This window comes from Cydia pomonella, chromosome 16, assembly GCF_033807575.1.
Source record: "Cydia pomonella isolate Wapato2018A chromosome 16, ilCydPomo1, whole genome shotgun sequence".
In the NCBI taxonomy this organism is placed as follows: domain Eukaryota; kingdom Metazoa; phylum Arthropoda; class Insecta; order Lepidoptera; family Tortricidae; genus Cydia; species Cydia pomonella.
Window position 1 is genome coordinate 12,464,084 of NC_084718.1, and position 27,913 is coordinate 12,491,996.

Sequence of the window (27,913 nt, forward strand, 5' to 3'; positions counted from 1 at the left end):
GGAAAATGGTCCATGAATGCAAGAGCAACGAAACAGCTGTTAGTTTGCTATACTCTCTTTATTAATGGATCCAGGCGTCAGGCTCCTTTACTTTATTATTAAGCTTTCGTACACCTGAAAGACGGCTACTGGCAGAAGGGACTAAGGGCTGCCACAACGAGCGTCCGTGTGCGCTGCGCTATCTAGCGGTGAAGCGGTCACCAGTAGCAGTCTTGACCACAACTTCCAAGTGCACAACATTTTACAAATTCGTAAGTTAAATTACGACCCAAAACAGTCTTGGACATTTACAAGCAGTTTCATGATAACTTTACATTGAACACTTTACACGGAACACTTCATGGTATCTTAAGTAATTCCTATAAAATAAACTAACAGAATGATACGTTAAGTCCACTTCTATTGCAGGATTTGTAGGATAAGTATAGATGGCTCTTCCGTAATACAAGATACACGGCTTGATTCGAACTTTAAAATACGTCAAATATTAGGTCTATATACGTTATGGATCGGATATGTCAGTGTCAAAAGTGACGTTTTTGTTGGAAGAAACATCACTTTTGACACTAACGTATCCGATCCATATCATATCGTATATATATAATATTTGACGTATCTAAAAGTTCGAATCGGGCCAGAATGACTGTGATATAACTGAATTTTTCGTAACTATTATCGAAAAGTTGCAAAACCATAAGTGCTATACTTAATGTACCTCATTAATAAATAAAAAGCACAATTAATTCTTAACTTTTATTAAAATAAACTTACAAGGACGGCCATGCCTAAAACATAAGAAATGCTTCAAAAATGTGTAATTACATGTTCGAACTTGAAATAAATACTGATACAAAATTGGGTTTGGATTCTAATCAATATTATTTTAAAATTGAATAGATAAAACTTTACATTAAATTTTAAAATATTTATATAATACACGTGTTTATTGTGGGTGTGGTAATGTGTATGAGATTCAGGAGGTTTTTACAGGTACCAGGTACATAGACACTAAGCAAACAATCGATATCTTTCGGTAACGATTTTACATAAGTAATATATTTATATATTTTCCCTATAGCTTACCTATGCTTTACATAAGTGTTTCTTATGAATGCTTATTTATATCCTATCACTACAAATGATGTTACAACTACGTATAACATTGCAAAATAAACAACAATGATATTGAACAGTCCTTTACTAAAGGCCGTATGTTTTCACTTTAAGTCTTGTCTCGTAAACGTTGTTTTACTGTAGTATCAGACTTCATATCTTAAGCTCTTACTGTGTTGTGTAAATAACTAATTAAATATAAAATAAATGTGAAGCGAACAACACATAAATATTATTACTTACCTTTTTATAAGACACTGGTTTAGGTTTCAATGATGAGATTAACATAACTTTATAAATCTCTCTACGTATAAATTGTTCATTCGACTTTTAAAATTTTCATCTCACTGTAACATTTTCTTATAATAGGTATCTAGATAAAAATGGAATCCTTTAACACATTGAGTGCCGGGAACTCGCTGGGTGGGCGCTCTGTTCGTAGTCGCTTTCGTTTACAAAGCGGAAAAACGCTGGGATCGGATACGAGCGTAGCGCTACGAAAACGTTGGCAGTGAATGTGTTAAATATTTTTTTTAAGTCTGACACACAGAAATTGTACACCCTCAAATACAATAGCAAGAGCGCGTGAGCGTAGGGTGCTAGCTAGGACCTGAAGCTATCATTGTTTGCTATTTTGTTTATTATTGCTGGGAAACAAAGTACGAGAGCACAAGGCCAAGGAAGGCGAGTGGGAGTGAGACGGCGATGGCGCCGGCGGAGTTGCACTCGTCCTTGTCGCACGCGCTGCAGTGCTGGATCTGCTTGGCGGGGTCGGTGAAGATGCGGGCGGCGCCCTCTATGAGGGTGCAGCTGAGGTTGAGGTTGTGAGCATCTCCGACGAGGCACGTCCTGGCGACGGCGCCGTTCTCTGTAATAGGGAAAAGACTGGTCTGTGATTCTGCCTCTTTGCTATTGAACATGATGGTTATAATTTCTTCGATAGAAGAGAGGCAAATTTCCAAAAAAACAACTTAGTCAGTGAAGCTGCCTTTGAATATGCGGCGTTTTAGAAGAACGCCATTTTTATATGATCTACATGTCTGTAAAGTGGATATTGGTATTGAGTATTAGGATAGTATACGTATCTTAAACAACTTCGACAATATATACACACGTATGCCTCAAATACTTACTCATGACGATCTTGTGGCAGAAGCGCGATGCTCCAAGTACGCCATCGTCAATGTCACGGGGCAGGATACCGCCCAAGTACAGCCTGTTGAAGTTCACAGAGTCTTGCGTGGCGCAGTCCTGTAATGAAAATAATGGTTGACTCGAGACACATCCACAACTTTAATGACAACTTCTTACAGACAACTATGTAAAATTGTAGATAACATTAAGACCTCACTAATTTCACCATCCTACCTATACTTAGTCAGGTCATAAGTTCTGTCAAAAAGGTTTTGACTGATAAAACAGCCATTATCCATTTATATAGGTTGAAAGCTTATTTAATGCTGAAATACCTTCAACATAATGTAACATAAGTTTCTGTCTCAGTTTTGCATAATTCTTTGTAATATCCGGATTTTTGTAAAGAAAAAACATTTAAAAAATACGCGACCTATTCAAGGTGATTTTGATCCTTATTTATTTATTTTTACTTTTTACATAGTTGAATCTTACATAAACCAACAGCTGGATCTTTTATCTTTCTTAAAATACATTTATAATTCATGTATACTGGTACTGCCAAAATTGCAACTGTACGTGGTTTACCAAACTTACTCGTTGGATGGCAGTTAAAAATTAGCGTGTCACTGAAAAGTACCCTAAGTTTGAAGGGTGTTAGTCGAAGAACAGTTTTGTTGGAGTACTAAATGCTGGTGATAAAATAATAAAGTTGATTCATACAAATAAACAAGTGTATAGTTTCTATTTTTCTCCGTGAGCTTCTACGGATTATCGTCTTATCTATTGTTTAAAAACCGCAAAGGCGCGTGCCACTATGAAAAAATGGTCAAGCCGCATAGGTAGCGTTTATTGAATTACTACTCTATTGAGCACGGAATAAGATTCATTATGAACTAATACAGAATTCTAACAGAATAGCTGTCTGATCTCTATTGGTGCGTCTAAGGTAGGCGACTAAACGCTCTCAAGCCAGCTTAACTTGTGACACTGCGATCCGAAACAAAGATACGTATTCGAAGACCTCGCTTGCACTGGTAATGCGAGCGCACGGCTAGCTAGCGCCAAGGAAGCAATGTTATGTTTCTCGAAGAGCAGGTAAAAAACAGGGCCGGATTTTCACACAAATATATTTGGGTGGTTTTACGTTCTTTAATTTAAAGAGATAAAACATAACACTATTTAAATAGTAGGTACACATCTAACAGAATGAGTTGTGTAATTACAATAATAACGAGATATACTCATTTTTATAATCAACTAACACACAAACACACACACACACACACACACACACACACACACACTAACAGTTGTTTGCTAATTTTAAACTTTAAACTGGCTAATTTTAAATAAACAATAAAACAATGGTAAAATAGTAATAAATATGTATATCCATTTAAGAATCCCGTACTACTAATGTTAAAATAGACCTATATGTTATAATTATGTACACTAAAATAAAGATATTATTTACAATAGAGTACACATTTAGTAAAACATTTATACAAATTTATATTATGAGTCAACAAAAAAATAAGTAACATATACATAATAGTGTATGCATAAAATAAATAAATATAAAACAAAATATGCATATCGTTTAGAGTCAAATCACGCTAACTCTTTCAAGCAAACCATACAAACAGTGTCAGTTTGTTAGAAGTCTGAAGAGTTAGCGTTATTTCGTAAAACCACCCAAATATATTTGTGTGAAAATCCGGCCCTGTTTTTTACCTGCTCCTCGAGAAACATAACATTGCTTCCTTGGCGCTAGCTAGCCGTGTGCTCGCATTACCAGTGCAAGCGAGGTCTTCGAATACGTATCTTTGTTTCGGATCGCAGTGTCACAAGTTAAGCTGGTTTGAGGGCGTTTAGTCGCCTACCTTAGACGCACCAATAGAGATCAGACAGCTATTCTGTTAGAATTCTGTATTAGTTCATAATGAATCTTATTCCGTGCTCAATAGAGTAGTAATTCAATAAACGCTACCTATGCGGCTTGACCATTTTTTCATAGTGGCACGCGCCTTTACGGTTTTTAAACAATAGATAAGACGATAATCCGTAGAAGCTCACGGAGAAAAATAGAAACTATACCTACTTTTTCACATTAATACAATAGGTACAATTTTGATTGAATTTTGATTTGACTGATTTTTATTCCCTTTTGTAAAGTAAAAATTTTCACAATCCAGCGTCTAATAACAATCCCGAATTAAACAAGTATCTAGTAAATAAAGACGCGATCTAAATTTATAACTAATTACACCTATTAGTCTTAGACAAGCCTTCAAATCATGGCAAACTTTTTTTATTTAAAGTTTTGTATTACATTTCATTAGTCAAAACCTTTGTGACAGAACTTATCTATGACCTAACTAAGCATAGAATAATTGTATCCTATTTAGGCATCTAAAATAATTTATTTAGCACATTGTGCTTAAAGAAACAAAAAAATGCCTTTAATCGGGTTTAGGTAAAAATTACACATTGTAAATTAAGTGGCCCGCAGAAAAACGCAGTTAACCAATTTACAAGACTGAAGTGATTCCAATTACACAAATAAAGAATACCTACTTTACAATCACGTTTTACGATTATGTTTCAGTTGATAGTAATATATGTATGTACATGCTAGTATATGTCTGTATCTGTTTTTTATGTAGTGTGCAATAAAGAATTTTATTATTATTATTGTATCTCCTTGGATTTCACGAGCCTATAAAGCCCGGTCTTTTGATAGGCTTGCGCGGGGATATAGATCTAACACGTAGAGGCCTCTTGGAGAGCTTTAATGATGATGATATGGTGCTGCTGGCTCCCTCAATCAGAGCGCTCAGGAAGCTCCTAAAAATATGTGAGCATTATGCGGAGAGACATGGGCTCAGGTATAACACTACAAAAAGTGAACTACTCATCTTCAGGGCCGGCAACAAGAAACTAGAGGAAGTTCCTAGGGTTGAGTTAAATGGTACCGCCCTGAGGAGAGTAGAGCGGTTTAAGTACCTGGGTCAATGGCTCACCGAAAGCCTTAATGACGATCCTGATTTGGAACGAGAGCGCAGGGCGTTGACGGTCAGATGCAATATGCTGGTGCGCAGGTTTGCAAAGTGTAGCAATGACGTAAAGGTTACACTTTTTAAAGCTTATTGTCAGTCTTTTTATGCTTGCAGCCTGTGGACCAGCTTCTCGCAGCGATCGTACAATGCGCTGCGTGTGCAATATAATAATGCGTTTAGGATACTGATGGGTCTGCCTCGGTACTGCAGTGCATCAGGGATGTTCGCCGATGCCCGTACGGATGACTTTTACGCTATTATGCGTAAAAGAGCGGCATCCCTATTGCATAGGTTGCAGGGTAGCACTAACAGTCTCCTAAACGTATTTGTCGTCAGAGTGGACTGCCCACTGATGAGGCGTTGGAACCAACTGCATGAACCCAACGGACCAACGCATCATCGACATAGATTATGTTAAGTAGTTTTAGGTATTTATTGTTTTGTTTATATTGTACTAACTTAGATATATAGGTAGATAAATAATAATTGTTGTATGTACTAACACTATATGAGTTTTTAGCTCGAAATAAATGATTTTCATTTCATTTCATTTCATTTTCATTTCATTCATTTCATTTCATTTCATTTCATTTTCATTTCCATTTCATTTCATTTAATGTCATGTAGAACGCCTGCTGGAACCCGTTCACGGGCGCAACAATAGACACCCATGAACCGGTCGCAGCAGGCATTGGGACTATTGTAGTAAAGTGAACAGTATAACGGTCTATGGATTGAAGTTTGGGAGGACAATGAGACTGGGTTATTGCAAAGACGTCCGGACACCTGCCATAACAATGTTTTCACTAGTTATCGAGGCAGGCGGTGACTCGCCGCCCACTAGATGGGCCCCTGAAAATGCCGTCGTGAAGACGACCAGGAGCAACACCGGTGTGAGCGGCTCAGAGGTGTCGAGAGGTGTACGCCGCTTTCTACCCAGTGGCTGATAACAGCCACTGTGCCAACTCGCGTCTTATGCAAGTTTTCACTTCCACCCCTGGAGCATTTAGCTCTAACGACTCCTCTCTGGACGGCCAATGAAGGCAAGCCAGAGCTGAGAGTCCTTAGAGATTATTATTATTATTATGTAAAAAGCATTAATTAAACGGGTATGCAGGCCATCTAAAAGCGTACCAGAGAGTGGAGCAGCCACACTCTATTTATACACGCAGTATATGCCGTGATTGGATATGAAAATTCCACAATTGTCTTGGTAATAGATAAAGATATACATTGTATGGAATTTTACACTAGCTATATCTCAATAGATTAGGGTTATTAAATGTATATTATGTTCCACATTTGAGGAGTATCTTTTCAAAAGGGCTTATTTTTGTATGGCTTGCATATAGAAACAAGCCCTTTGAAAAGACACTCCTCATTTTTATAACCTTGACTGAACTAAAAACCACACTTTTATTTCAGTAAGACTGAATGCTCAGAAAAGTTGTTGCTCCGTTTGCCGAAAACGCATGACATGGTAAAATCTGTCTTTGAAAATGGGACAAAAGCGCAAAAGCTGACTATCGCGAATAATTGACAGGCCGATATCGTCCGGCGAAATGGTAATCGGTGGGCCGCTTGTAATGTAAATATTTTTTAATAAAAGAAAAAAACAATTTTGTATAATAGTATTATTAACTTACCACAATCAAATTTTTCGGGGGCGTAGCTGCCGCACAGTCCCTGGTGTTCTCCGAGACACATTGGTAACACTTCAAGCAGGACCCTGAAAATATATAAAAAATCCTGTTAGATGTTTAGCGCAATAACATAAACGGTAATTACTTTTCCTTGCACACTCAACAACGAAATCAGGATTTAAAATATGCTAATGCAGTTTTTTGTTCGACGGTATATGGTGCCCGCTCCACCTTTCAGAAGCCGAAATGAGTTCCGTTTAACGGGAATAAGACTATGACATAATAATATTGCATTGTCATCATACTTAAGGGTCCCCATCAAGCTCGGTTCTCCATACAAACGTAGTTACGCTCTCATTTTAAAACGAATAAGGTATATAGTCCTGTAATTAGTTTGTGTAGCTTCAGATACCACAGTTAAAAAAATACAGCTAATTTAAGTTTTTTATACAAAACTTTTTTTGCTCTATTTCGTTTGTTTAAAAAAGCAGTATATAAACTAAATACAATTGACAGGCTATCAAAGTTTCATTACAATCCAACACGTAGTTTTAAAATGAGAACGAATCTCCGTTTGTATGGAAAGCTGAAATTCGGCCGAGCTTTCCGGAGACTCGTAAGTCAACTAATACTGAGCCCTGGACCTGTGTGAAATGAAATTCCAGGCTCCACCAATTAAAGTGGTTAACCGGGTCATATTATTGTCCCCTCCACTCTTGCCACAATTGTTACTTACATAGTTCATTATATGTATAGGTTTTCTTCACGATAACACCGTGCATCGTGACGAAGTAACATAAATAAAACTATAAACATAACTCGTCAGGTTCAAGTTAAAAGATCAGGTTATCAAATAAAAGATCACTTCTCCTCGTGTAATCGATAAGCTTTGGGAGCCATAACAGTGACAAATGTGTTTTAGATCAGTGTGATAATTAAAATTTGAAACAAAAAATATTACTTTGCTTATCCGCGAAAAGATAACGTGCTAATCAATCAGTGCGAACAAAGTGCAGTGTGCACTGATTGACTAGCACGTTATCTTTTCGCGGATAAGCAAAGTAATATTTTTAGTTTTGACTAATATGAATTTCCGCAAAGTAACGCCTGATTTTATTAACTGTCAGTGTGGTTCTTGAACTTTCAGTTAAATGGCACCATCTCTACAAAATGTATCTCTTGCCAAGAACCACCAACTGTTTGGAAGTTAATTCTGACGTATAGAGTTGTTTATAAATTCGCGGCGCGATGCTTCCATGGACCACCAGAGTAAGAGGACCACCAGTTAAGAACCACTGTTCTAAATTGTACACGTACAATGTACATGTACGCTCAAATTTTGCACGAACAATCACATACCTCAGTTAAAAATAGCATTCCTTCTAGGAAAGCCAACCCCAAATGTTTTTAGGAACAGTGAATTTCAATAATCGATTCATACACCCGCAACCCAGCCTGCTCCACACGTCAACTGCATTTAAATAATAAATAAATAAATAAATATTATAGGACATTATTACACAAATTGACTAAGTCCCACAGTAAGCTCAATAAGGCCTGTGTTGAGGGTACTTAGACAACGATATATATAATATATAGATATTTATAAATACTTAAATACATAGAAAACACCCATGACTCAGGAACAAATATCCATGCTCATCACACGAATAAATGCCCTTACCAGGATTTGAACCCGGGACCATCGGCTTCGTAGGCAGGGTCACTACCCACTAGGCCAGACCGGTCGTCAAAATTTCAGTGTATAAATAACTGCTCCATTTAACTGGATGACTCCTCGCTATTTTAGCTCTGTCTCTTGTGCCCACTATTCCATAAGCGCTAGAGCGTCTTTTCTGATATCAAAGGGATTAAAGGGACGAACTAATTGTAATGTTTTTTCACTTTTTCATGAATACGTTGCGTAATGTGTTCGAATATGTTTTTGTGCTGCCTGCTTACTAAAAGAAATATGGGTTACGAGTTTATAGTAGGTTCACAAATAATTCATTCTTTAATCCATTACAGGTGACAGAATTGTCTGTAGGATGGATTGATGAGGCTATTCTGGCCCATTATCGTTTTGAATTTTTTATCCTGGCTAGAGTTGTCAAAAAAACTAATAACAGTCATAATTATATGACTGTTATTTGTTTTCTCGAGGTTTTTTTTTTAAATTATAAAATATTTAGTTAGATGGGCTACGAGTCCTTACGCAGTTATTCATTTAATAATAAAATTGCGGTCAAATTATTTTCAACACCATAACCGCTTGGCAACTTCGGCTGTTGACCTTCGAAAAACTCGGCCCAAGCCCTCCTACAACTATACATACAACTCATCTGGAGAGCTCAACTGTGCTCCGTGCAACCGAACTTTCAAAACCAAATCTGGATTTGCAAGTCACGCTCGCGCCCATGCGCGTAATAGTTAATAAAGAATCTTTAAAAACTATATCAATAAATAAATAAACAGGATGTCGCCGTCGACGGATACGTCTGGGAGGACATCATAATCAGTTCGTAGATACAAAACTTTGTGCTGTAACAATTATAAGTATGCATTGCTGTATAAGTGATCTGTATGTAACTGTCTACAAACATAGTTGACCAACAGTAATAGGGATAATCGCTACCTCGCAATGCGTCACTAGTTCGGGGGGTCAAACTTATCCCACTGATTGCCTGATTAGTGGTCATTGCTCGGTCCCGCCAGGTCGACTTACGCAATGTCCTGTATAAGCACAGCGTGTCATCTAATGACTGTATTCATCATGACACTTATGGCTGGTGAATAAGAATTACAGTTGTTTGATAATTTTTGAACTTGACCATTATGTAGCGTAAATGTGTTAAAAATAACTGATGTTACGAAAAATAGTGCTGCTTGAATACGTGTTTGTTATGTCGTTGAAAGTAGGTTTCACATCTGTAATTACATTAGTCGGTATATGTTCAGCTCTAGGTTCCCTAGCTTCTTCTTCACCTGTCAAAGTAGTAATTTAGCATAGAAACTAGTCGCTGCGTTCTACATACTCCTTAAAAAGCTTTTAGAAGTGCCTGATTAAGCAAAATCTATGACCTATTTTTACTATCTACTGGTTAGTTAGACAAACAAGCAACTAACTCTAAAACATGATGTATTAAAAATAGATATACTACTTAGTTAAGACATTACATGTACTTTTTACCAATAAATATCATATCATCTAAAAAACACTTAACGTTTTACCTTAATAACAGCATCGCATCGTATAGCATTATACGTACCTCTATCTAAAACGGAAATCATTTATTACCTTGCAACCTTATGTTACAGTTAAAGCTATTACCCTAGTATCAAGAAAATGGCGATAAGCCCCAATGCTACCTAGTGCCTGCGCAAACGCTGCTTATAAAGAAATATGAACTCCGCAAATGTGGGTCAGTTGATTACCTCCACAAACTGTACCTTCTACTTGTATCACAATGTAGATCTTTGCGAGGCGATGACAATACACTTTTCAACTTTCTCTAGTAGTTTTGCTGCCTCCCAGAGCCACAAAAACAAGTATCTAGAAATTTGAACAGTAAATTTCAATATTTATCCAAAATCAAACAAAACCAATTGATCATCAAGTGAAACTAAATGCGGAGATGAAAAATATAACATATTTAGGCCGCTAGGAGTAAACATTCAATATTAGTCAAAAAATATAATAAACGCAGGCTTTTGATCCCCATCAAATTAGACTCTTGAATTTTAATCTTCGAATAGTAGGTAATAAAATCCAATTCTAACCTGTTTTATGGATAGGCATTTAAATTGGACATGTTTATTACTAAAACCATTAAGATACCAGAAACACAGTTTAACACCGACGTAACATACCATTCAAACCGAAAAAACTTTTTTTTCTTTCATTTAGTTACTACTCGTAATTTTGCTTAAGGCTGACAATAAAATAGCCACTTATTCCTCACACTCGGCGCTCAGAACAGCCGAGTCAAGCAAACAATGTTATTGGCAGTCACAAGTCAAATTTATAGCAATGTTTTTGTGGTTCCGGGCTCCTGGGCAAACATCGACACGAACTTGAGTTAAAGCTATCTAAGTTTATAAGAAAAATGGTGGCTTATCCGAGAAGTTTCGAAAACATGGAAGGCTGATTAAAGGGTTTCACATCAATAGAGCGCCAATGACTAAGCCTATTAATTACTTAAGAATTTTATCGTATATTTTCGTATTCATCATCGCTAGCCTAATTGGCATTTGTGATTGTTATCTGGATCGATTTTTATTTTGTCAATTTTCCGTAGTCAACTAGGAACCCTTATAGTTTCGCCATGTCCGTCTGTCTGTCTGTCTGTCCGACTCTTTGCTCCGTGGTCGTTAGTGCTAGAAAGTTGAAATTTGGCATGCATATATAAATCAATAAAGCCGACAAAGTCGTACAATAAAATCTAAAAATTTAATACCCCTACACGTAAAGTGGGGGTGAATTTTTTTTTGCTTCAACCCTACAGTGTCGGATAACGTTGGAAAAGTCTTTCAAAACTAATAGGGGTCTTCAACAAACATTTCTTGATAAAGTGCATATATTCGGAGATAATTGCTCCGAAAGAAAAAAAAATGTGTCCCTCCCTCTAACTTTTGAACCATAGTCCAAAAAATATGAAAAAAATCTTGGAAGTAGAGCTTAAGAAAGACATTAAATGAAAACTATAGCGGATATTATCAGTTTAGCTGTTTTTGAGTTATCGCAAAAAGTTTCCCCTTAATAGTAAAAAGACGTACACCCACAGTTCATCCCTTGGTTAACAATCTACCATACTTTAAGCTCCAGTTTAGCTTATTGTGACGAAAGAGTAACTACGGAACCCTACTCTGAGCATGGCCCGACATGCTCTTGGCCGGTTTTTTTCTGTAGATTTGTATTAAATTTGGTTTAATGAGCTCCCCATTTTGGGCGGGATAAATACGAAATGATTTACGAAATAACCACACTTTTTCATAACTCAGTGGAAGGTTTTTTAGGATATACGGTAAAATACGCTTGTATTGTATTTAATAGGGAACTAATAGAACTATATATGCAACATATTTTATAGCAATCAGATAAAAAAAAATCGACATCAAAATAAAATCGGCTCATCCATGACTATTCTGTGAACTAACTGCGATCAAGTGTGCGTTGGTGCACTGAGTAGTCTGAGAACACTAACTGCTAGAGATTACCTACTCTAGTCACATGAAGTCATACCTACAGAGTCTCATTGGTACAAACGGCTAATAGTGAGCACAGATTTATAACCTCCTCAAACGTGACCTGTTATTTATTCTAGCGTCGAAGTAACCGGTTCATTTAAAAACATCCATAGTATGTAATGTGTACCTACTAAGAATGGTATAAAAATAAAGCTATTAGAATAATAATCAGGAATTTTTCAATTGTTAGAAAAATGATACCAAATGAAAATATTTGCATTGTCTGGAATTCTATAAATGAATTACTTATGCCTACAAAATTGATATGTATAAAATGATTACATTTTTCCAGTACTTACCTTATTTGTGTTTTTATGTGTGTAAGTTACATTATTAATATTCAAAAATCATAATAGGTATATCTAATTAGCAAGACTTGAGACAATAGACTCGTACGAGTAGATACTCTTTACAATGTTACAGTCAATGCGTACGCGCGGTAAATTCAATTTCGGGAACATGATGGTAAAATTTAGCTCGATGCTATATTGGACGCATCTGCGTGGGTTTAGCATACAATTGCAAAATAACTGCATCTTTGTCCTACAATGCCACGTTTGCTTTTATAAATACTTTATAAAAATTACGTCCTCCTAGCTTAGTCAGTTGACCCTGCATCTCAAACTGGTAGTACCGAATTCGAATCCTGGTAAGGGCATTCATATCCTATGCTCGTCAGTTATGGGTGTTTTCTATTTATATTTATTCTATTTATTTCGCCATCTACTAGCCACAACATATTAGGCCTTATTGATTGAGCTCAGTGTGGGAGTAGGTCGATCTGTATTAAATTGTACTATAGTATTTATAAACAATTGATATCGTGATTGGTGTCAAGTGATTACTGATTAATGTAACTTAACTTTATTTACTAACCTACAACTGTATGCCATGGCCCGCTCGGCCTCATGGTTCATGGTGATGGTATAATGATGTCATACTTACCTATTTATGGTCTGCTTACGACAACATTAGTAATATGATGGTTACTAATGTTGTCGTATGTATCTGACCTTTGCGCTGTACTCTATCGCCTAACATGAGCATCGTTCTTATGGTTGTTCAGATATGGTTTAGTTTCATTAGAGGGCACCTACTGGATATGGTAGCCAGGCCACAATTGATTGCGACCTAACTCTTTCGTTTACAGAGGTGCGTTCGATACGTGATGAATTATAATAATTTGTTAATGTATCGATATCTGTATTCAAAGGCGAATGAATAGAACACTTGAATAGTCATCCACCTACTTTATACCTATGCACTTCGAAAGTTTCTATTCTATTTCAAGAGCGACTTAACTATAATATTTTACTAACATAATCAGACTATAAGTTGAATATTTATTAACTATTTTTAAGTAAATTAACTAAATTTTATTTACCAGTCTACATGCATAAATAGGTAAGCAGTCTGAATAACCCCTCAAAATTGTTACGCTTGAAACGAAAAGTTGCAGTTGCACCAATTGTATGTAGCTTTAACCGTTATCATAGAACAAACTTGAACACAACATCAACACGGCTTACTATTGTGTACGTCAGTTACGGACACGAACAAAAGCTAACAGTATCCACGCCTCGTGTTTGTGTGGCACGTAGTACTTTAACTTGGTTCCCTTTGCAGGCCTCTCGCAGATCTCGGCCGCGACTGTGGATGACATAAGCCTTAGTTTACCTTAAAGGTACCTTGGCGGTCCTGATAAACGCAAGGTAGACCTTGCCTCTATATTGCTCAACTTGACATTGCAACACTAGCTGCGGACATTGCTTTAATCTTCTTACTAATATAATCTTATATTCGGTACATTAAATGAAAATATTTTTAAAGTATTTTGCAGAAATACTTAAGCGTAGTTAAGTTATATATAAATATACAAATTGATGAATGATGAATGAAAAGGTAATGTATTAATTACCCTTTAAATGATCAGTCGATTTTTACAAGTTTTTTTTATTTAACTTGCAATGTAAGTAGCTACTTGGGTACATACGTATGTACGAGTATGTAAATATGTTTGTACAGGTGAAATCTAAATTAGACCGACTCGACTTCCCATTATTCAATTGAGCTGAAACTTTACACACATAATATGTAAGTTGGGTGACAATCCAATATTATGGTACCATCGAGCTGATCTGATGATAGAGACAGAAGTGGCCATGGGAACTCTGTGATAAAACAACGTAACCTAATTGTGTTTGGATTTGTTAGAAATATCTCCACAAGTACTAGTTGCTTACTCGTATTGAAAGAAAAGTACAGCCAGCGATAAAAGCGATGAAATTTTTAATACTAAGTCGAAGAATTTTACATACGCATAATAATGCTTATACTTGTTTGTTACATTCATCTCGGTACTGATTTCCACTTGAAACATAAAAACAACATTAAATCAAATGGGACCAACTTTGGATCAACTTCGGAGGTCGTTACCTCGATAAGAAACTTCGCAAGCCTGTCCATAAAAAAAAAAATTTAATAGATTCTCATCGTTTACTCCTTTAACCTGTCTCATTCACTTGCTTTATCGAACACGAATACTTTTGGTTTTTAAATCTGGTTCCAGAGTATGCAAAAGAGACATGTAACATTTAGGGTTAGTGCGAAATACTAACTTGACGTCTCTTGACACTTGGAATAAATGATTATCAATAATTATTTTGCAATTATGCCACTAATATCTTTTAATACACAGAATTCACCGATGTTCTTAGAGGTTACTCACTGGTATATAGGTATTTCAAAAATATGTATTTCCAATAAGAAAAAAAACGTCTGTCATTGATCATTTCGTCTATGTCAATACCTAACATCAACTTACAAAGTAATGATACTTATCTATGTAAATTGTGTAACAAAACGAACATTTTAAATGTTTGTTTTTACAATATCGCGTACAAATTTTATTGTTCATAGTCTAGTAAATCTCTCAATTAATGATAAACACAAGGAATACTCGTGGAACTAGAAGAAATATAGTTACAAGTAATTTGTATTCCTAACCTTAATGTTTTGCTTTTGAGTAAAATCTTCTGGTAATGTCCTGCTTAATACCCTCTCACTGCATTTGGCTTAACTCATAATGACAGCCATTACAATCTTTTGTTTTTTACATCATTTTTTGGCCTTCTTCCAAAAGCCTTACGTAAATATTGTATCACACAATAAGTCTTTTGTTTGGCTGCAATTATATGATTGCCTCAAGTATACTTCTGTGGATAGAACAGAAGGTCCTCCTCAAGTTAAGAGGAAAGGCCACACGGCCGCTTCTGCATACAAATGTAGTCTCCATTTTCCTCTGTGGATATTGACATTATGGAAAATATTTTTACATAATTTGATGTATATTAAACATATAGCTATGCACCTACGTCTGCTTTTTTTTTATAGTAAAAATTAGGACCGTTAAACAGGGCTATAACCGCGAAAATCGAAGTTCGTCAATTGCGGGCATTTTTATCTGTCACTCTAATTACGTCTTTGTGAGAGTAAAAGAGAAAAATGTCTGCAAGGCCCCTAGATTGTTCTTAATTCTATTATACTATTGAAAAAATCGAAAAAAACATAGTTAGGGGCATAGCTGTGCATTTTCAATAATATTAATATCTTAATAATTTCAATAATACTTGTATGAAAAGGCAATTTCGCACAGGTCCTCCACGTTCGTCTTTACTCAATCTACCTCTTCTGTCACTAAGAGACATCATTATAGTATCAATTTTAATATTACTTATTTACTACCATCACACATCTCACATGACATCATCACGTCATCACAATCATGACGTATTAAAAAAATCTCAACCGGTTAACACACCTAACGAATGCGTCATAACCTTACTTAATGGTCGCCATTACTGTTTAGTAAAATGTATAAAAACAATAGATGTACACTCAATCGATTGATCGTATTCCGCGTCTAATAAAGAGCTCAAGTCTGCAACAAATATTAATGTTTTCTCTTTTCTAGAGAGATCTCAACTTTTCCGCTTGGCACATAAAAGAAAAGAAAAGAAAATAAATGAACGACTCAATCATCAAAATGACTTCATCGTAACTCTGGTTAGAATAAGTCTTTGGTAAAATTTCACTTTTGTTGCTGACTATACTTTTCTTACCACGGGCAACCAATACTCATCGAAACAATTCTAAAAACCCCAAAACCAATTAGGTTGAGTTGTTTCAAAACAGAGTTGGTGGCCACCTCGTGTTTCCATCGTCAGATCAGCTCAATGGTACCATAATATTGCATTATCACGCGCCGTACATATATATGCAAACTTTCAGGTCAATTGGATATCAGGAAGTGGTTGAAAAGTGGTTTGCAAAATTTGAAAAAAAATAAATAGTTACAGTACCTATACGAACGTGTGAATAAAAGCTTGAAAAATATCGAAGGGCGTCGAATCTTCATCTCATAACAGATACCATATAATTGTTGTAACTCAACGCAGTTCTCAACAGCGTCAGGAATTAAGCAGCTTTCCTGTCAGTGTACATGTCCAGTCTTGACCTGATCTCGACTTGAATACTAAATTCCATACACTGACATAAATGTACTACGTACTAGACAGGCTAACGACTACAAATTGTATCCGCCATTTTTGGCGTTTGACGTCTGTCACTAAGCCAAAGAATAAGCGTACATAGGCGCGTAGCGGCCGGAGATTTTTTGTTACCTGATGAACGGATGTGGTCTATAAAATGTAGAATATAGTCTGTCAAGCCATTTCCGTCAGTAAAAAAAAGCGACAAATTAAAAAAAAATGCGGGTAGGGTTATCGTCCCATAGAAAATTTTAATTTCGCGTATTTTTCTACTGACAAACTTGTTTGACTGACTACAGCTGTAAACTTTAAAACATTAGATGTCATTTTTTTGGATATTTTATGAATCCATGGATTCACTGCTAAAATTTGCTGGTCTGATAGCGCTGTTTTTGTTATTTTCATTGAATGGTATTGGCCGGTCGAAGAAGTTCCAACATAGGTTTCACCTGTCAATCATAAGAAAATTTTCAAATTTTGTTTTATATTCGGGAATTTTATGTCCTGGATGCCTGGATTAAGCCAAACTATATTCATAGAACCAAACTATGTTCAGGTAAAACCTAATATGCTGACGCCATCTATACACACCTTTGACAGTTGTAAACCCCATTTCATTGCCTACTAGAAGCTAGTAAGTAATATACATGTTTATTTCCCACCTCTAAGATTTTTTTCTCCATGATGATATCATTCCTCGTGAGAACCTTGACTGACATCAAATCATCTTACAACATGAATGACTAATAGGTAACAGAAGGCAATAATAATAGTTGAAGGAAATTTCCTATAATCAACGGAAAACTATTAATTAAAGCATCAAATTCATTCGCCACTACGTGCAGGTACGCTACGCTACGTATATAAGTATTTATATCACATACCTAACCTTATCTAGATAACATTAGGTTTAGTGAAATAATGCTAAACAATAAACATGTTTTTCCAAGGATAACAACAAAACAAGGTCATCATGATCATGTGCATCATGTGCATGACGACGTTTGATAGGTACTGTAGGTCCCGTGACATTATGTAGGTACCTAGTACTTTAGCATCATATCAGGGCTTAGGGCAAAGGCAGAAAACGTTTTACCTACGACATTTAGTAAGTTACTGTATAATATATGAGCATAAAATGTATGGAAAATGGTAAGAAAAAAAATGACGTCATATTTTTATTTACGTGCGAATCTTATATATGACATACACACTAAAAATATTTCATTGCTATTGAGACGTAAACATATAGGATATAATCCAGTTTATGCTACGTCGCTCGCCAATAGTGATGACGATACTCGATAGTAAAATTACCAACTCACTAATGGCTCCTCTACACGATGGCCCAGCGCTGGACCAGCGAGATGGCCATTCGATGGTTACGGCTCCACTACACGATGGCCCAGTGCCGGACCAGCGAGATGGCCATGCGATGGTTGAGAGCATGCACTATGAAATGGGCCACGTGTAGATGCGTATGCACCATCGCTGGCCCACTACCTTTGAAATGCGGACGCAAAACCGAGCCACGCCAAAAAGACATCCGACATCATCATCATCAGTATGATGGTCCATCGTATAGAGGAGCCATAAAACACTTTCTGGGTTTGATCTGTTTTATGGTTCATAGTTTGCATAGGTCCTTATTAAACCTCGTGGATAGAGTAGATACGAGTAGGTTTGTTATGTATGTTATGTAGTATTGTTATTTAATAATTGTTGATGTGCTTGTTTTCGCTTGTATTTAAATTCCATGTTGAAGTGTAAAAGTACCCTTGTGGCCTATTTTCTGAATAAATATTGAAGTTGAAGAAGTTGAAATTGAATTATGATAACTAAGAACATATATAACATGTTCTTAGTTATCATAATATATTCGTCAATCTAATGAAAAAATAAATAAATTTTTATAGGTAGATTGTTATATGTCGTAAAATAACTTCCGTTGGTTATTTTCATGGCAGTAAAATAACTGTTAATGAGTCGAACAATAAAATCAGAAAATAACTTTTGACTGTGTCGGCTGCTTCTATTGGTAACTAAAATTTTGAAATATGATGTAATGAATATTTGCTTACTAAAGATAATCGATAATTACTAAATCTTTAAATCGATAATATTTAACCTAAGTTTTTTTTTATACTACGTCGGTGGCAAACAAGCATACGGCCTGCCGGATGGTAAGCAGTCTCCGTAGCCTATGTACACCTGCAAGTATACACCTAATGTTAATAGCACGCTTTCCGTTATAAGTTTTAGCAATTGGACTCCTGCTTTATCAAATTATCTATCTAAATATCCATTTAAAGTTAGTTGCACCAATTTGCAATGCATGTAGGTGTAAAACCGTTGAACAGTGCACTAAGTAAGGTGACATAGTTCTAATCTTCGTTTTATTACGATACCTGCCCATTCTTAGTCAGTAAGTGATGTCATCGATAACTTCGTATTTGCGATCATATTTACATCATTGTGTGAATATAAAAAGTAAACAAATAATATGCACAGTCAGTATTGCAAGCACATTGAGAGTCCAAGTATTGTATGCCAAATTCTGGCTGATTGTGATGTAACAAAATACTAACCCTACCACCATTTATAACCACTCACATTCAAACAATAAATAATTTGTATTTGTATTAAAAGTACGGGTCCGACTAGGCTTCAAAAGTAAATACTAAGTATTCTAGTAACTTAACAAAAAGAAATATATCTCTATATGTAAAACACTGATAACCAGTTCGCCGGACGATATTGGCCTGTCAATTATTCGCAAAAGCTGACAATCGCGAATAACTGACAGGCCGATATTGTCCGGCGAACTGGTAATCAGTGGGCCCCTTTAGACTATTATAGATATTTTTGAATGTCAACTGTAGAGATATATCCATTTGGAAAAGTATTCCAGAGCGGCGGAAACTTTTGGCGCGTTGATTATCTGCTACTAATTGTTGCTGACTATATGTTATTATATGCTCCAGTCATTATCGCTGGATTGTTTACTCGGATGGAATGTGAATGAGATAGAAACTGACCTTAACAATCAGAGTTTTTGCAGGCCTTGATATCTCTGTTAGGTATCTGTTTAAATTAATTTATAAATTGAATAATAACATCGTCATTTACCTACTTCATAAATATTAGCAAAAATCTTAAAAACAATCAATTTTCTCATTTCTTTAATTAATTTTATTTTCTTTTCCTTTTGTCAGAATTTGATATGTTTTCTACGAAGGAGTTAAAAGTATTTGTAAGTGTCCCGCCGCGCCGTGTAAGTTAAAAAGTGTTTGTATGTGTCCCGCCGAGTTTCTTACCGGTCCCCTATAGAGATACCCTCCTCCAATTGAGGGGGGATTTAAATCTTCTCGGGGCAGAGGTGTATGGTTAGAGCCGGCGTAGCTTTATTTGACGTTCCTATGATATGCTACATTAATTTAATCTTACGTTTATAGGCCGATAGCGATTGTAAGTACCGTATTATATGTTGATCACAAAAAATTAAAGCTTTAATTATATTGCAAGCGTTATTTGAAAGGCTTTACGGCAAACAGCAGCGCCTACGAGCGCTGGAACAAAAAACGCAGGAAGGAGAAATGCTCATTATTTATTCGTTGTCAATAATTGGTTTTTACTTTCTGCAGTAACAAATCCACGGATAAATTCTAGTCTATTTCGGAAAAAAGCATTTACTCCTATAATTAAAATTGTTTTGAATCGTAATCGAATAAATATACGAATCATTTCAATCGTTTTGATCTAATGATCTAAGTAGTTAGTTAAGAGTAGAAAAACTGTACAATTTTCCACAAAATACCTACCATGGAACAAACGTCATTTTCCAGTGATAATGATATGTAATAGTTATGCGATTCCCAAAGTAAAGTCATGCATGCGCAATTGCGCATATATTTCATTGTGTATTCAAGAATATGTTTGTTTATTCGTTTGCAAAAACCTGTACGGTCACGTCTGAAAATATCGATACGAAAAAGTGCCAAAAATATGTATTCACGACTTTATTGCCCATATTTTAAGGTAGTGTATACATATTTTTGGCACTTTCTTCGTATCGATATTTTCAGACGTGACTGTACCTACATTATAGGTATCATGACAGTTAATTTCTTCACGCAAAATAATAATGGCGAAACACAGTTTCATTAAAAATCATAACAAAAGACAACAATAATGTTTTCACGTCAGCAGCTCGAAAAAGGGTAATTTGCTGCTTAAAAACAGTGAGCAAAATCGCATTTTGCTCACCGAGTGAGACAAAATAACATTCAAGTGACCTTTAGATTCGAATGTAATTTCAACGTGCGGGGCCTAATACAAGTTCGAAATATTTGGATTCTATTGTCTTTATCCCTTTCACGTCATTAGCAAAAAGAAAGAGACAAAAAAAGTGCATACGTAATTCAACGGTATATTGACGGTTTATAATAGACCCCCGAAATAAGTCAGACCGCATCGTTCCAAAACACCCTACGAGTCTTCATTCGTAATAATTAATTAATGAAATAAAAGTTTAAAATTTAATAAAAACACCATATTTTACGTAATTTATTATACAATCAAAACAATGAACTTATACAAATTTACGCAATTGTTACGTAGTAAATAATTCTACTTAACTACTTTTAACGATCTCTACTATAGTTGACAAATAGTAGTATCCGCAATTCGGACCGGATCCTACAAAGTTTTTTTTTACAAAAAAAAAATTGTCGATTGAACTGTCAATTGATGTTCGTTAATTCATTATTTTCGTATTATTTTATTGAAATTTCTTTCGTTTTGTTTTATTGCGGTAATTCAAGTTAATTGTTAGAATACCTTCAGAAAACATGAGTGAAATAGTGATCCGTCCGTGTGCATTATATTTTTTCAGGTTGTATTTTTTGATGGCTGACTGACGTGAAAAATTTTGTGTACTACACGAGATCAAAGTTATTTACATCTCGTGCGCTTTTGAGTCCCCTACTCTTAATCTTTCGCTTGCACGGGACTCAAAACAAGCACTCGAAGAAATATCAAACTTTGCTCTCTTGTTGTACAAATAACTATTGAAGCTCATACATAGTTAGTTCTACTTTACTTCGAGAAGCTACTATGTTACTACCATCGCCTATCAAGCAAGAGTCTCAAGCGTGCCAATAATAATTGTGATATCAGTTTACGCATACTATCGAGATTTAAAGGCCTCTGCCTCTGCAAACGGCCGCGGCCCAACAGAGTGAGATAGAGCCATAGATAGAATGAGACAAAGGATCGACACGAGCCGACATTTTGGAAGAGTTGTTGTTGAGCAAACGTGACCGACATGAATTGGACTTTTCGTTCTCCGTGGTTTTCAACCAATTACAATATTTTGTTGAATGTTTAGAAATAAATTATTATTTTTATTTGCAAATCTTATTCTAGAAATATTGTGTACCAACGATAATCTAAAGAAAATCGGAACCTAAGTTTTATAATATGTAGAAGCCTTAACTTAAGAATGGTTTTTGTGAGGCGACACGCTACTCGATGATGGGAATAACCGCGTTCGGATATTAGAGCGTCCACATCGCGGTCTATTGCGCAGAGTCGTAAAAAGTCTGGATGTCTTCCAGATTCTAGCAATTTGTACGAACATGATTCTAAGTAATACAATTTTTTATTTTTTTTATTCTTTGACATTTGGAGAACCTTTACACCTCCAAATCTTATTATTGTGTATTATTATTTTTCTCAGACCGTGGGGACCTTATACATCTCCAAACTTAATGTATTAACCGTGGAGACTATACGTCTCTGTCATATTGTATAATATACTTGACTTGGTACATACTAGTTATGTACAGAATGTAGCATTAGTTTATGAGACTGCTAGTTTAACAGTCCAGACGCGGTTTATTTATTTAGTATAAATTTTATTTTGACACTTGGAGAGATTTTACACCTCCAAATTTTATTAGTATTAGTACTCTGACATTGGGGACCTTTTACATCTCCAGATTTAATGTGTTTTTAACCATAGAGACTATACATCTCTATTGTATTGTATTAATTATTTATTTTAAGATTATTATAATGTAATGTTTACCCAGGTATTGGCTGTTGTATTTATAAATGTTGTTATGTATTTTTCATGTCACTATATGATGTTACTATAAATGTTGTATTGACTTGTAAAAGAGCCCTTGAGGCCTACTTGAAGAATAAATTTTTGAATTTTGAATTTTAAATTTTGAATTTTGAATTACCGGGAAACATTTTTTTTTTTAACTAGACCCGTCAGTTTACGCTAAAGTGGTATTATTCTTGAGTCAGACCAAGTCTGATATGTAAGTAATGTCCTAAACATTCATGTCAGTGCTTAAAGACGATTTAACAAAGTCTATAAATATAAGGAATATTGAATACCTAGTTAACTCTCCGTTAACGTATTAAGTTTAACTTTACACTTAACAAAGATATGTAAACTGATTTTATTACGTGAATTGAATTTAAAATACATATCGACGTTTTGAACCTCTACAGCATTCGTTTACATAGTTCATACGTTCGAAATGGCCTGTTTAACAAGATGGCGCCGTTGTCATGTCCATGAATAAACTAATGCAGAATTTAATGTGTGTGAACTATTTATTGGCCTTGTTTGTGTTATTATTGTGTGGAAAAGTGAAATAAAACTATGTGATTATATCGCGTATCTTCTTGTTCCTCGCGTTATCCCGGCATTTTTGCCACGGCTCATGGGAGCCTGGGGTCCGCTTGACAACTAATCCCCAGAATTGGCGTAGGCACTAGTTTTTACGAAAGCGACTGCCATCTGATCTTCCAACCCAGAGGGTAAACTAGAAGTTATTCAGATTAGTCCGGTTTCCTCAGGATGTTTCCCTTCACCGAAAAGCGACTGGTAAATATCAAATGATATTTCGTACATTAGTTCCTAAAAACTCATTGGTACGAACCGGGGTTAGAAACCCGCGACCTCCGGATTGAAAGTCGCACGCTCTTACCGTGAAGCCACCACAGCGCTTCATTCGCAGCGGATTATATCGCGTACAATGAATTTAAATACATTCCGACGTTTCGAACGCACCCTTTACAGCGTTCGTGGTCAAGGGGTGACTGAAAAAAAATTTTACCTCTATCAAAACTACAATGTGCAGAACTACCCACAAACAAAAATTTTTTGATTCATTATTTTTATTATGTGTGCTTATTTCTTAAATTCATTATACGCGATATAATCCGTTTCTAACTCCGAAACTATCGCGGTAACCGAAGACAATATTAAAGTGTACCTAGTTACTTATGAAATTCAACATTTATGAGAAAAATACATAGTGCTCTTAAATAGTTATGTCCTGGACTTTACACTGCAAGCTAAACTGAAAGTCGTATCTCTATACGCGTTATGGTGATATATGGCTTTTTGAGGTAATTATCATGTTTACTACCTACTTGTACCGTCTATACAAGTAAGTAGTAAACATGGTTACTTTATGCTATAACGCATGACTGAACGCCTTGGAGATTATAAAAATATTATATTGTTTCGATACCATCAAACTAGCCAACTTTGCCTCTCCCCGATATCTTTGCCCGAAAATACATATTTAAACAAAATTATTGAAAAAATTAAGCAACTTTAAAAAATATGGAGAACACTTTCATGAATATTTCCAGGTTTCTGTAACAAAACATGAAGCGCAGATTTCGAAAAGGTTCTACATGTTTAAAATTGGGACGGTGGGCAATGTTACCTAGCAATGTACATCCAGACATATGACAATGACAACGTTGCTGACCACCAAAACCGGCTAATATCAACCGACGAAAACAGGGTTGTCACTTTCGGATATTTACTCAACTGCGTAAGTAAAAGAAGGTAATGTTGGTAAACCAAAGAAGCTTTTTATAAATAAATACAGTATGTTATTCTTTGTTAAGGTGTTTTAGGCCTTTACGTATGAAACGTACGACTTAAATTTTGACTTTAAAACTATTGTAACACATTTTCTCAAAAGTGACTACCCTAACACTTTTGTAAATGCTGATGCGATTTATACGAAAAAAAAAACACAAAAACGCCTAGCTAGTAGCTAACCCTATAATTTTCAATGGAATAGCTAGATTACCCTTTTTACTGAAGTGATCCTTGTTTCGTCGTCTTACGAGTTGTATTTCCATAAGAAATCGGCGTTGGCAATGTTGTCATAAACTTGAGATGTAAAGTTATCTCAACATCAAAATTGCCAAACTGCGAGTTAAATGATATAACCATTATTTCAGCTTATAAAATCATACGAATGAACACAGTGAACGTAGTAGGCAAGAAAAAAGACAGGTTTGCATATTGTGTTTTTGAGAAGGTTGTGTTTTTTTTTCAAATAAAGCAGACAAAGTTGTCTAGTTTGTCAATATTCATTACGTACTGTGGTCACTATTAAATCAATATTATTTTGAAATATGGATGCGTCTTTCGAAGTAAATCTATTGCCTGCAAAATATCTCCGCGATACAGTTCGTAGTTTTTTTTTATATCGTTGTGTATGCTTCGCGCCTTTTTTGCTTGGAAAAACCTGAAATGGGAGATGGATGTTTTTCGGGTAGGTTTGTAGGTAGCTACGTGTACAAAACAAATAAAAACTTTAAGACTGCGCTTAAAATAATAAAACTACCCGGTATGATGATGAAATAATAAGTTTATGGAGTAATCTTCATATTTTCTCAAAGCACTTGTACAAATAAGATGGCATCCCATCTCGGACGCGGTAAAGTTTCCTCCATTATTCCGTCCATTCTGATGCAGATGGGATTGGCCCAGATAACAAAGTAGTTCTCGGATAATAATAGAAAGGTGATAGTGTTATTTATGTTCTATTGTATAACGACGCAAATTGTGTGGAAGTGGTACAGATTTTTTTATATATACTCGTGTAGTTTTAGCTCCTAGCACCAATTTTAAATGTATGGTCCCATATTAAAGAAAACACATTAGATTTGGCATGTATGTAGTTTATACAAATCCAAAAAAAAAACCGCTAACACATCACCGCTGAGCTACGGTCATAGCGCTACGTTGTAGCCGATAACATAGGTTTGCCGGTATGTAGATGAAATGCTTTGTAATGGGTTAAAAATGTATATGAAAACCAGTTGCAGGGACCGGTATGAAATGGCGCACTATGTGAGAAATCGTCGTTGTTCAACGGGTTTTACTGTATATAGATTGTGGCATTCACAGCGACGCGCGGCTTGACTCCAATTGTTATGTTATTAAAGGTTAGATTTGACAAATCTGCGCGTTATCGTGGAGGCCGAGAAGTATATCAGCGGCGGCATTTTTATCGGCTGTCACCATGCCTGTCACGTTCTAACAAGTATATAAGTGCGAAAGTGACAGGCTACAGCGACAGGCGATAAAAATGCAATAGTGCTGCCACCGGAAGGAGTTATACTTTTAAAATTATACGACGCACGAATTCTGATTAGGGATTGTTTTCTGCCATGCACCACAGTTGGTATATACCTACCAAAGGCTAAATATGTTAATAGAAGGGCTATGGCTATAAAAGATCACTAAGTATTTAAAAGACGCCCAAATATAAATACTGTATATATGTTTAATATGCAGCTTCTAAAGTTTTCAATGAATATATACTTAGTAATACAACAACAATTAAATTTTCATTAACATTGATTTACAAATACAAAGCGTACAAAGGTTATACGAGTAATAATTATTAGGACACAATTACTTCCTTGAATTTTAATGTAATTTATATGTGTAGTATTTTTTGCCTACATTACATTTTTATTTTAGTTTTTCTACATACATTGTCTAATAATTGTGTAAATTGTATATGACTTTTATTTCTAATACCACGCCGGTGGCAAACAAGCATACGACCCGCCTGATGGTAAATGGTCACCATAGCCTATAGACAATTAGAAACCTGCAACTCCGCCGGGGCGGTGTTTAACTTAATAAGCGTTGTCAGCCCTAAATTGATTGACCTTGGCTCAGAATTCTTAAAAACTGATATTTGTTCGTTTTAACTAGGTACCTTTCTCTTATAGTAGAATAAAACCAAGAAATTAATTTATGCAAGTAATTTATAAATCAAGTTTATACCAAAAATTATGTATAAAGTTTCCACTTCCTCTTGGATTTATTCGTGAACATCAATGGAGCTTAAATAATTTTGCTGCTCCCAAAGTTAGCAAAAGTTAAGTGTGTTTAGTGGCCTGGCTTATCTCTAGTGCCACTAATTTTGTCACTTTCGCGACCAGCGTAAAATGTAAGCAAATGTACGCGCGGCGAATACAGAGACGAAAAATCTTAAGTCACTTGAATATAATGAATATGGCAATGGGTGTACACTGAACAGTCAAGGTGTAAAACATCTTACATATATTATATTGTTTTCATATTAAAACATATATCAGTATATTTACTTTTCTATTTCTTTATTCAAAAGATTACTTATAACAATGAAATGAGAATCTTTTTTATTAAATGCTTTGTTTCCCAAAGGTTGTCCGGAAGAGATCGCTCTTTAGCGATGACACTGCCTGTTGTCTGCCTTTATCTTTAATAAATTGTTTTTCTTTAAGCTGAATCTTTAACTGAGGTTTGCCAATAAAGAGTATTCTATCTCTCTATCTAATATCTAGTCAAAATTCTACAGGTATTTAAAAAAAAATATTGAAAAAAAAAATAGGCGGTACTATAGTTCTCGTACCTATCTTTCATACCAACACAAAATCCGTTAGCTTTAAAAACTGGCGCTCCGATTCAAAACGAGTAAAACAAGAATTCGAAAAGAGAATTAAATACAACATACCGAATTCCAGAAGGGCCAACATGCAGACCAGACTCAACGCGGTGACACCACTTCTTGCCATTTTCGAGACTGTGAGCACGGGTTTTACTGTGTACGTTTGAACTCTCGCGAACGTTCGGCAAGACTGAGACCGTCCGCCGTTCTCCGCCTGCGTGTCGCCGGCTGACACATTTACGTGTAGGATGCCCCAACTTCGGGAATCTCAGGACATTCATGAACTTGTAGACTGCTTGCCCCTATTGGAAACAGAACTAACTGGCCGCCGATTTGTTGGCAGCCAGGCAAATGTAGTTTCATTTTTGTGATACTTAGACGTG

The 27,913-nt window shown here is 35.7% G+C and overlaps 1 protein-coding gene across 1 annotated transcript; it reads right to left on the minus strand.

Annotated features, from left to right (window-relative positions):
* Positions 1-739: 739 nt before the first annotated feature.
* On the minus strand, positions 740-27,804 carry LOC133526462 (uncharacterized). The gene is made up of 4 exons (XM_061863115.1): positions 27,597-27,804; positions 6,956-7,038; positions 2,247-2,364; positions 740-1,981 (listed from the first exon to the last, which is right to left on the minus strand). The coding sequence occupies exons 1-4, from the start codon at positions 27,655-27,657 to the stop codon at positions 1,755-1,757; spliced, it is 489 nt and encodes a 162-aa protein (XP_061719099.1). The 5' UTR covers positions 27,658-27,804; the 3' UTR covers positions 740-1,754.
* Between the last annotated feature and the right edge of the window lie 109 nt (positions 27,805-27,913).

Excerpts from the sequence above, each read along its gene's own strand:
- LOC133526462 (XM_061863115.1), bottom strand. The coding sequence starts at position 27,657 with ATGGCAAGAAGTGGTGTCACCGCGTTGAGTCTGGTCTGCATGTTGGCC. Across the intron at positions 7,039-27,596 it reads GTTGGCCCTTCTGGAATTCG|GGTCCTGCTTGAAGTGTTAC; the intron begins GTATGTTGTATT and ends ATATATTTTCAG. Across the intron at positions 1,982-2,246 it reads CTGCCACAAGATCGTCATGA|AGAACGGCGCCGTCGCCAGG; the intron begins GTAAGTATTTGA and ends TCCCTATTACAG.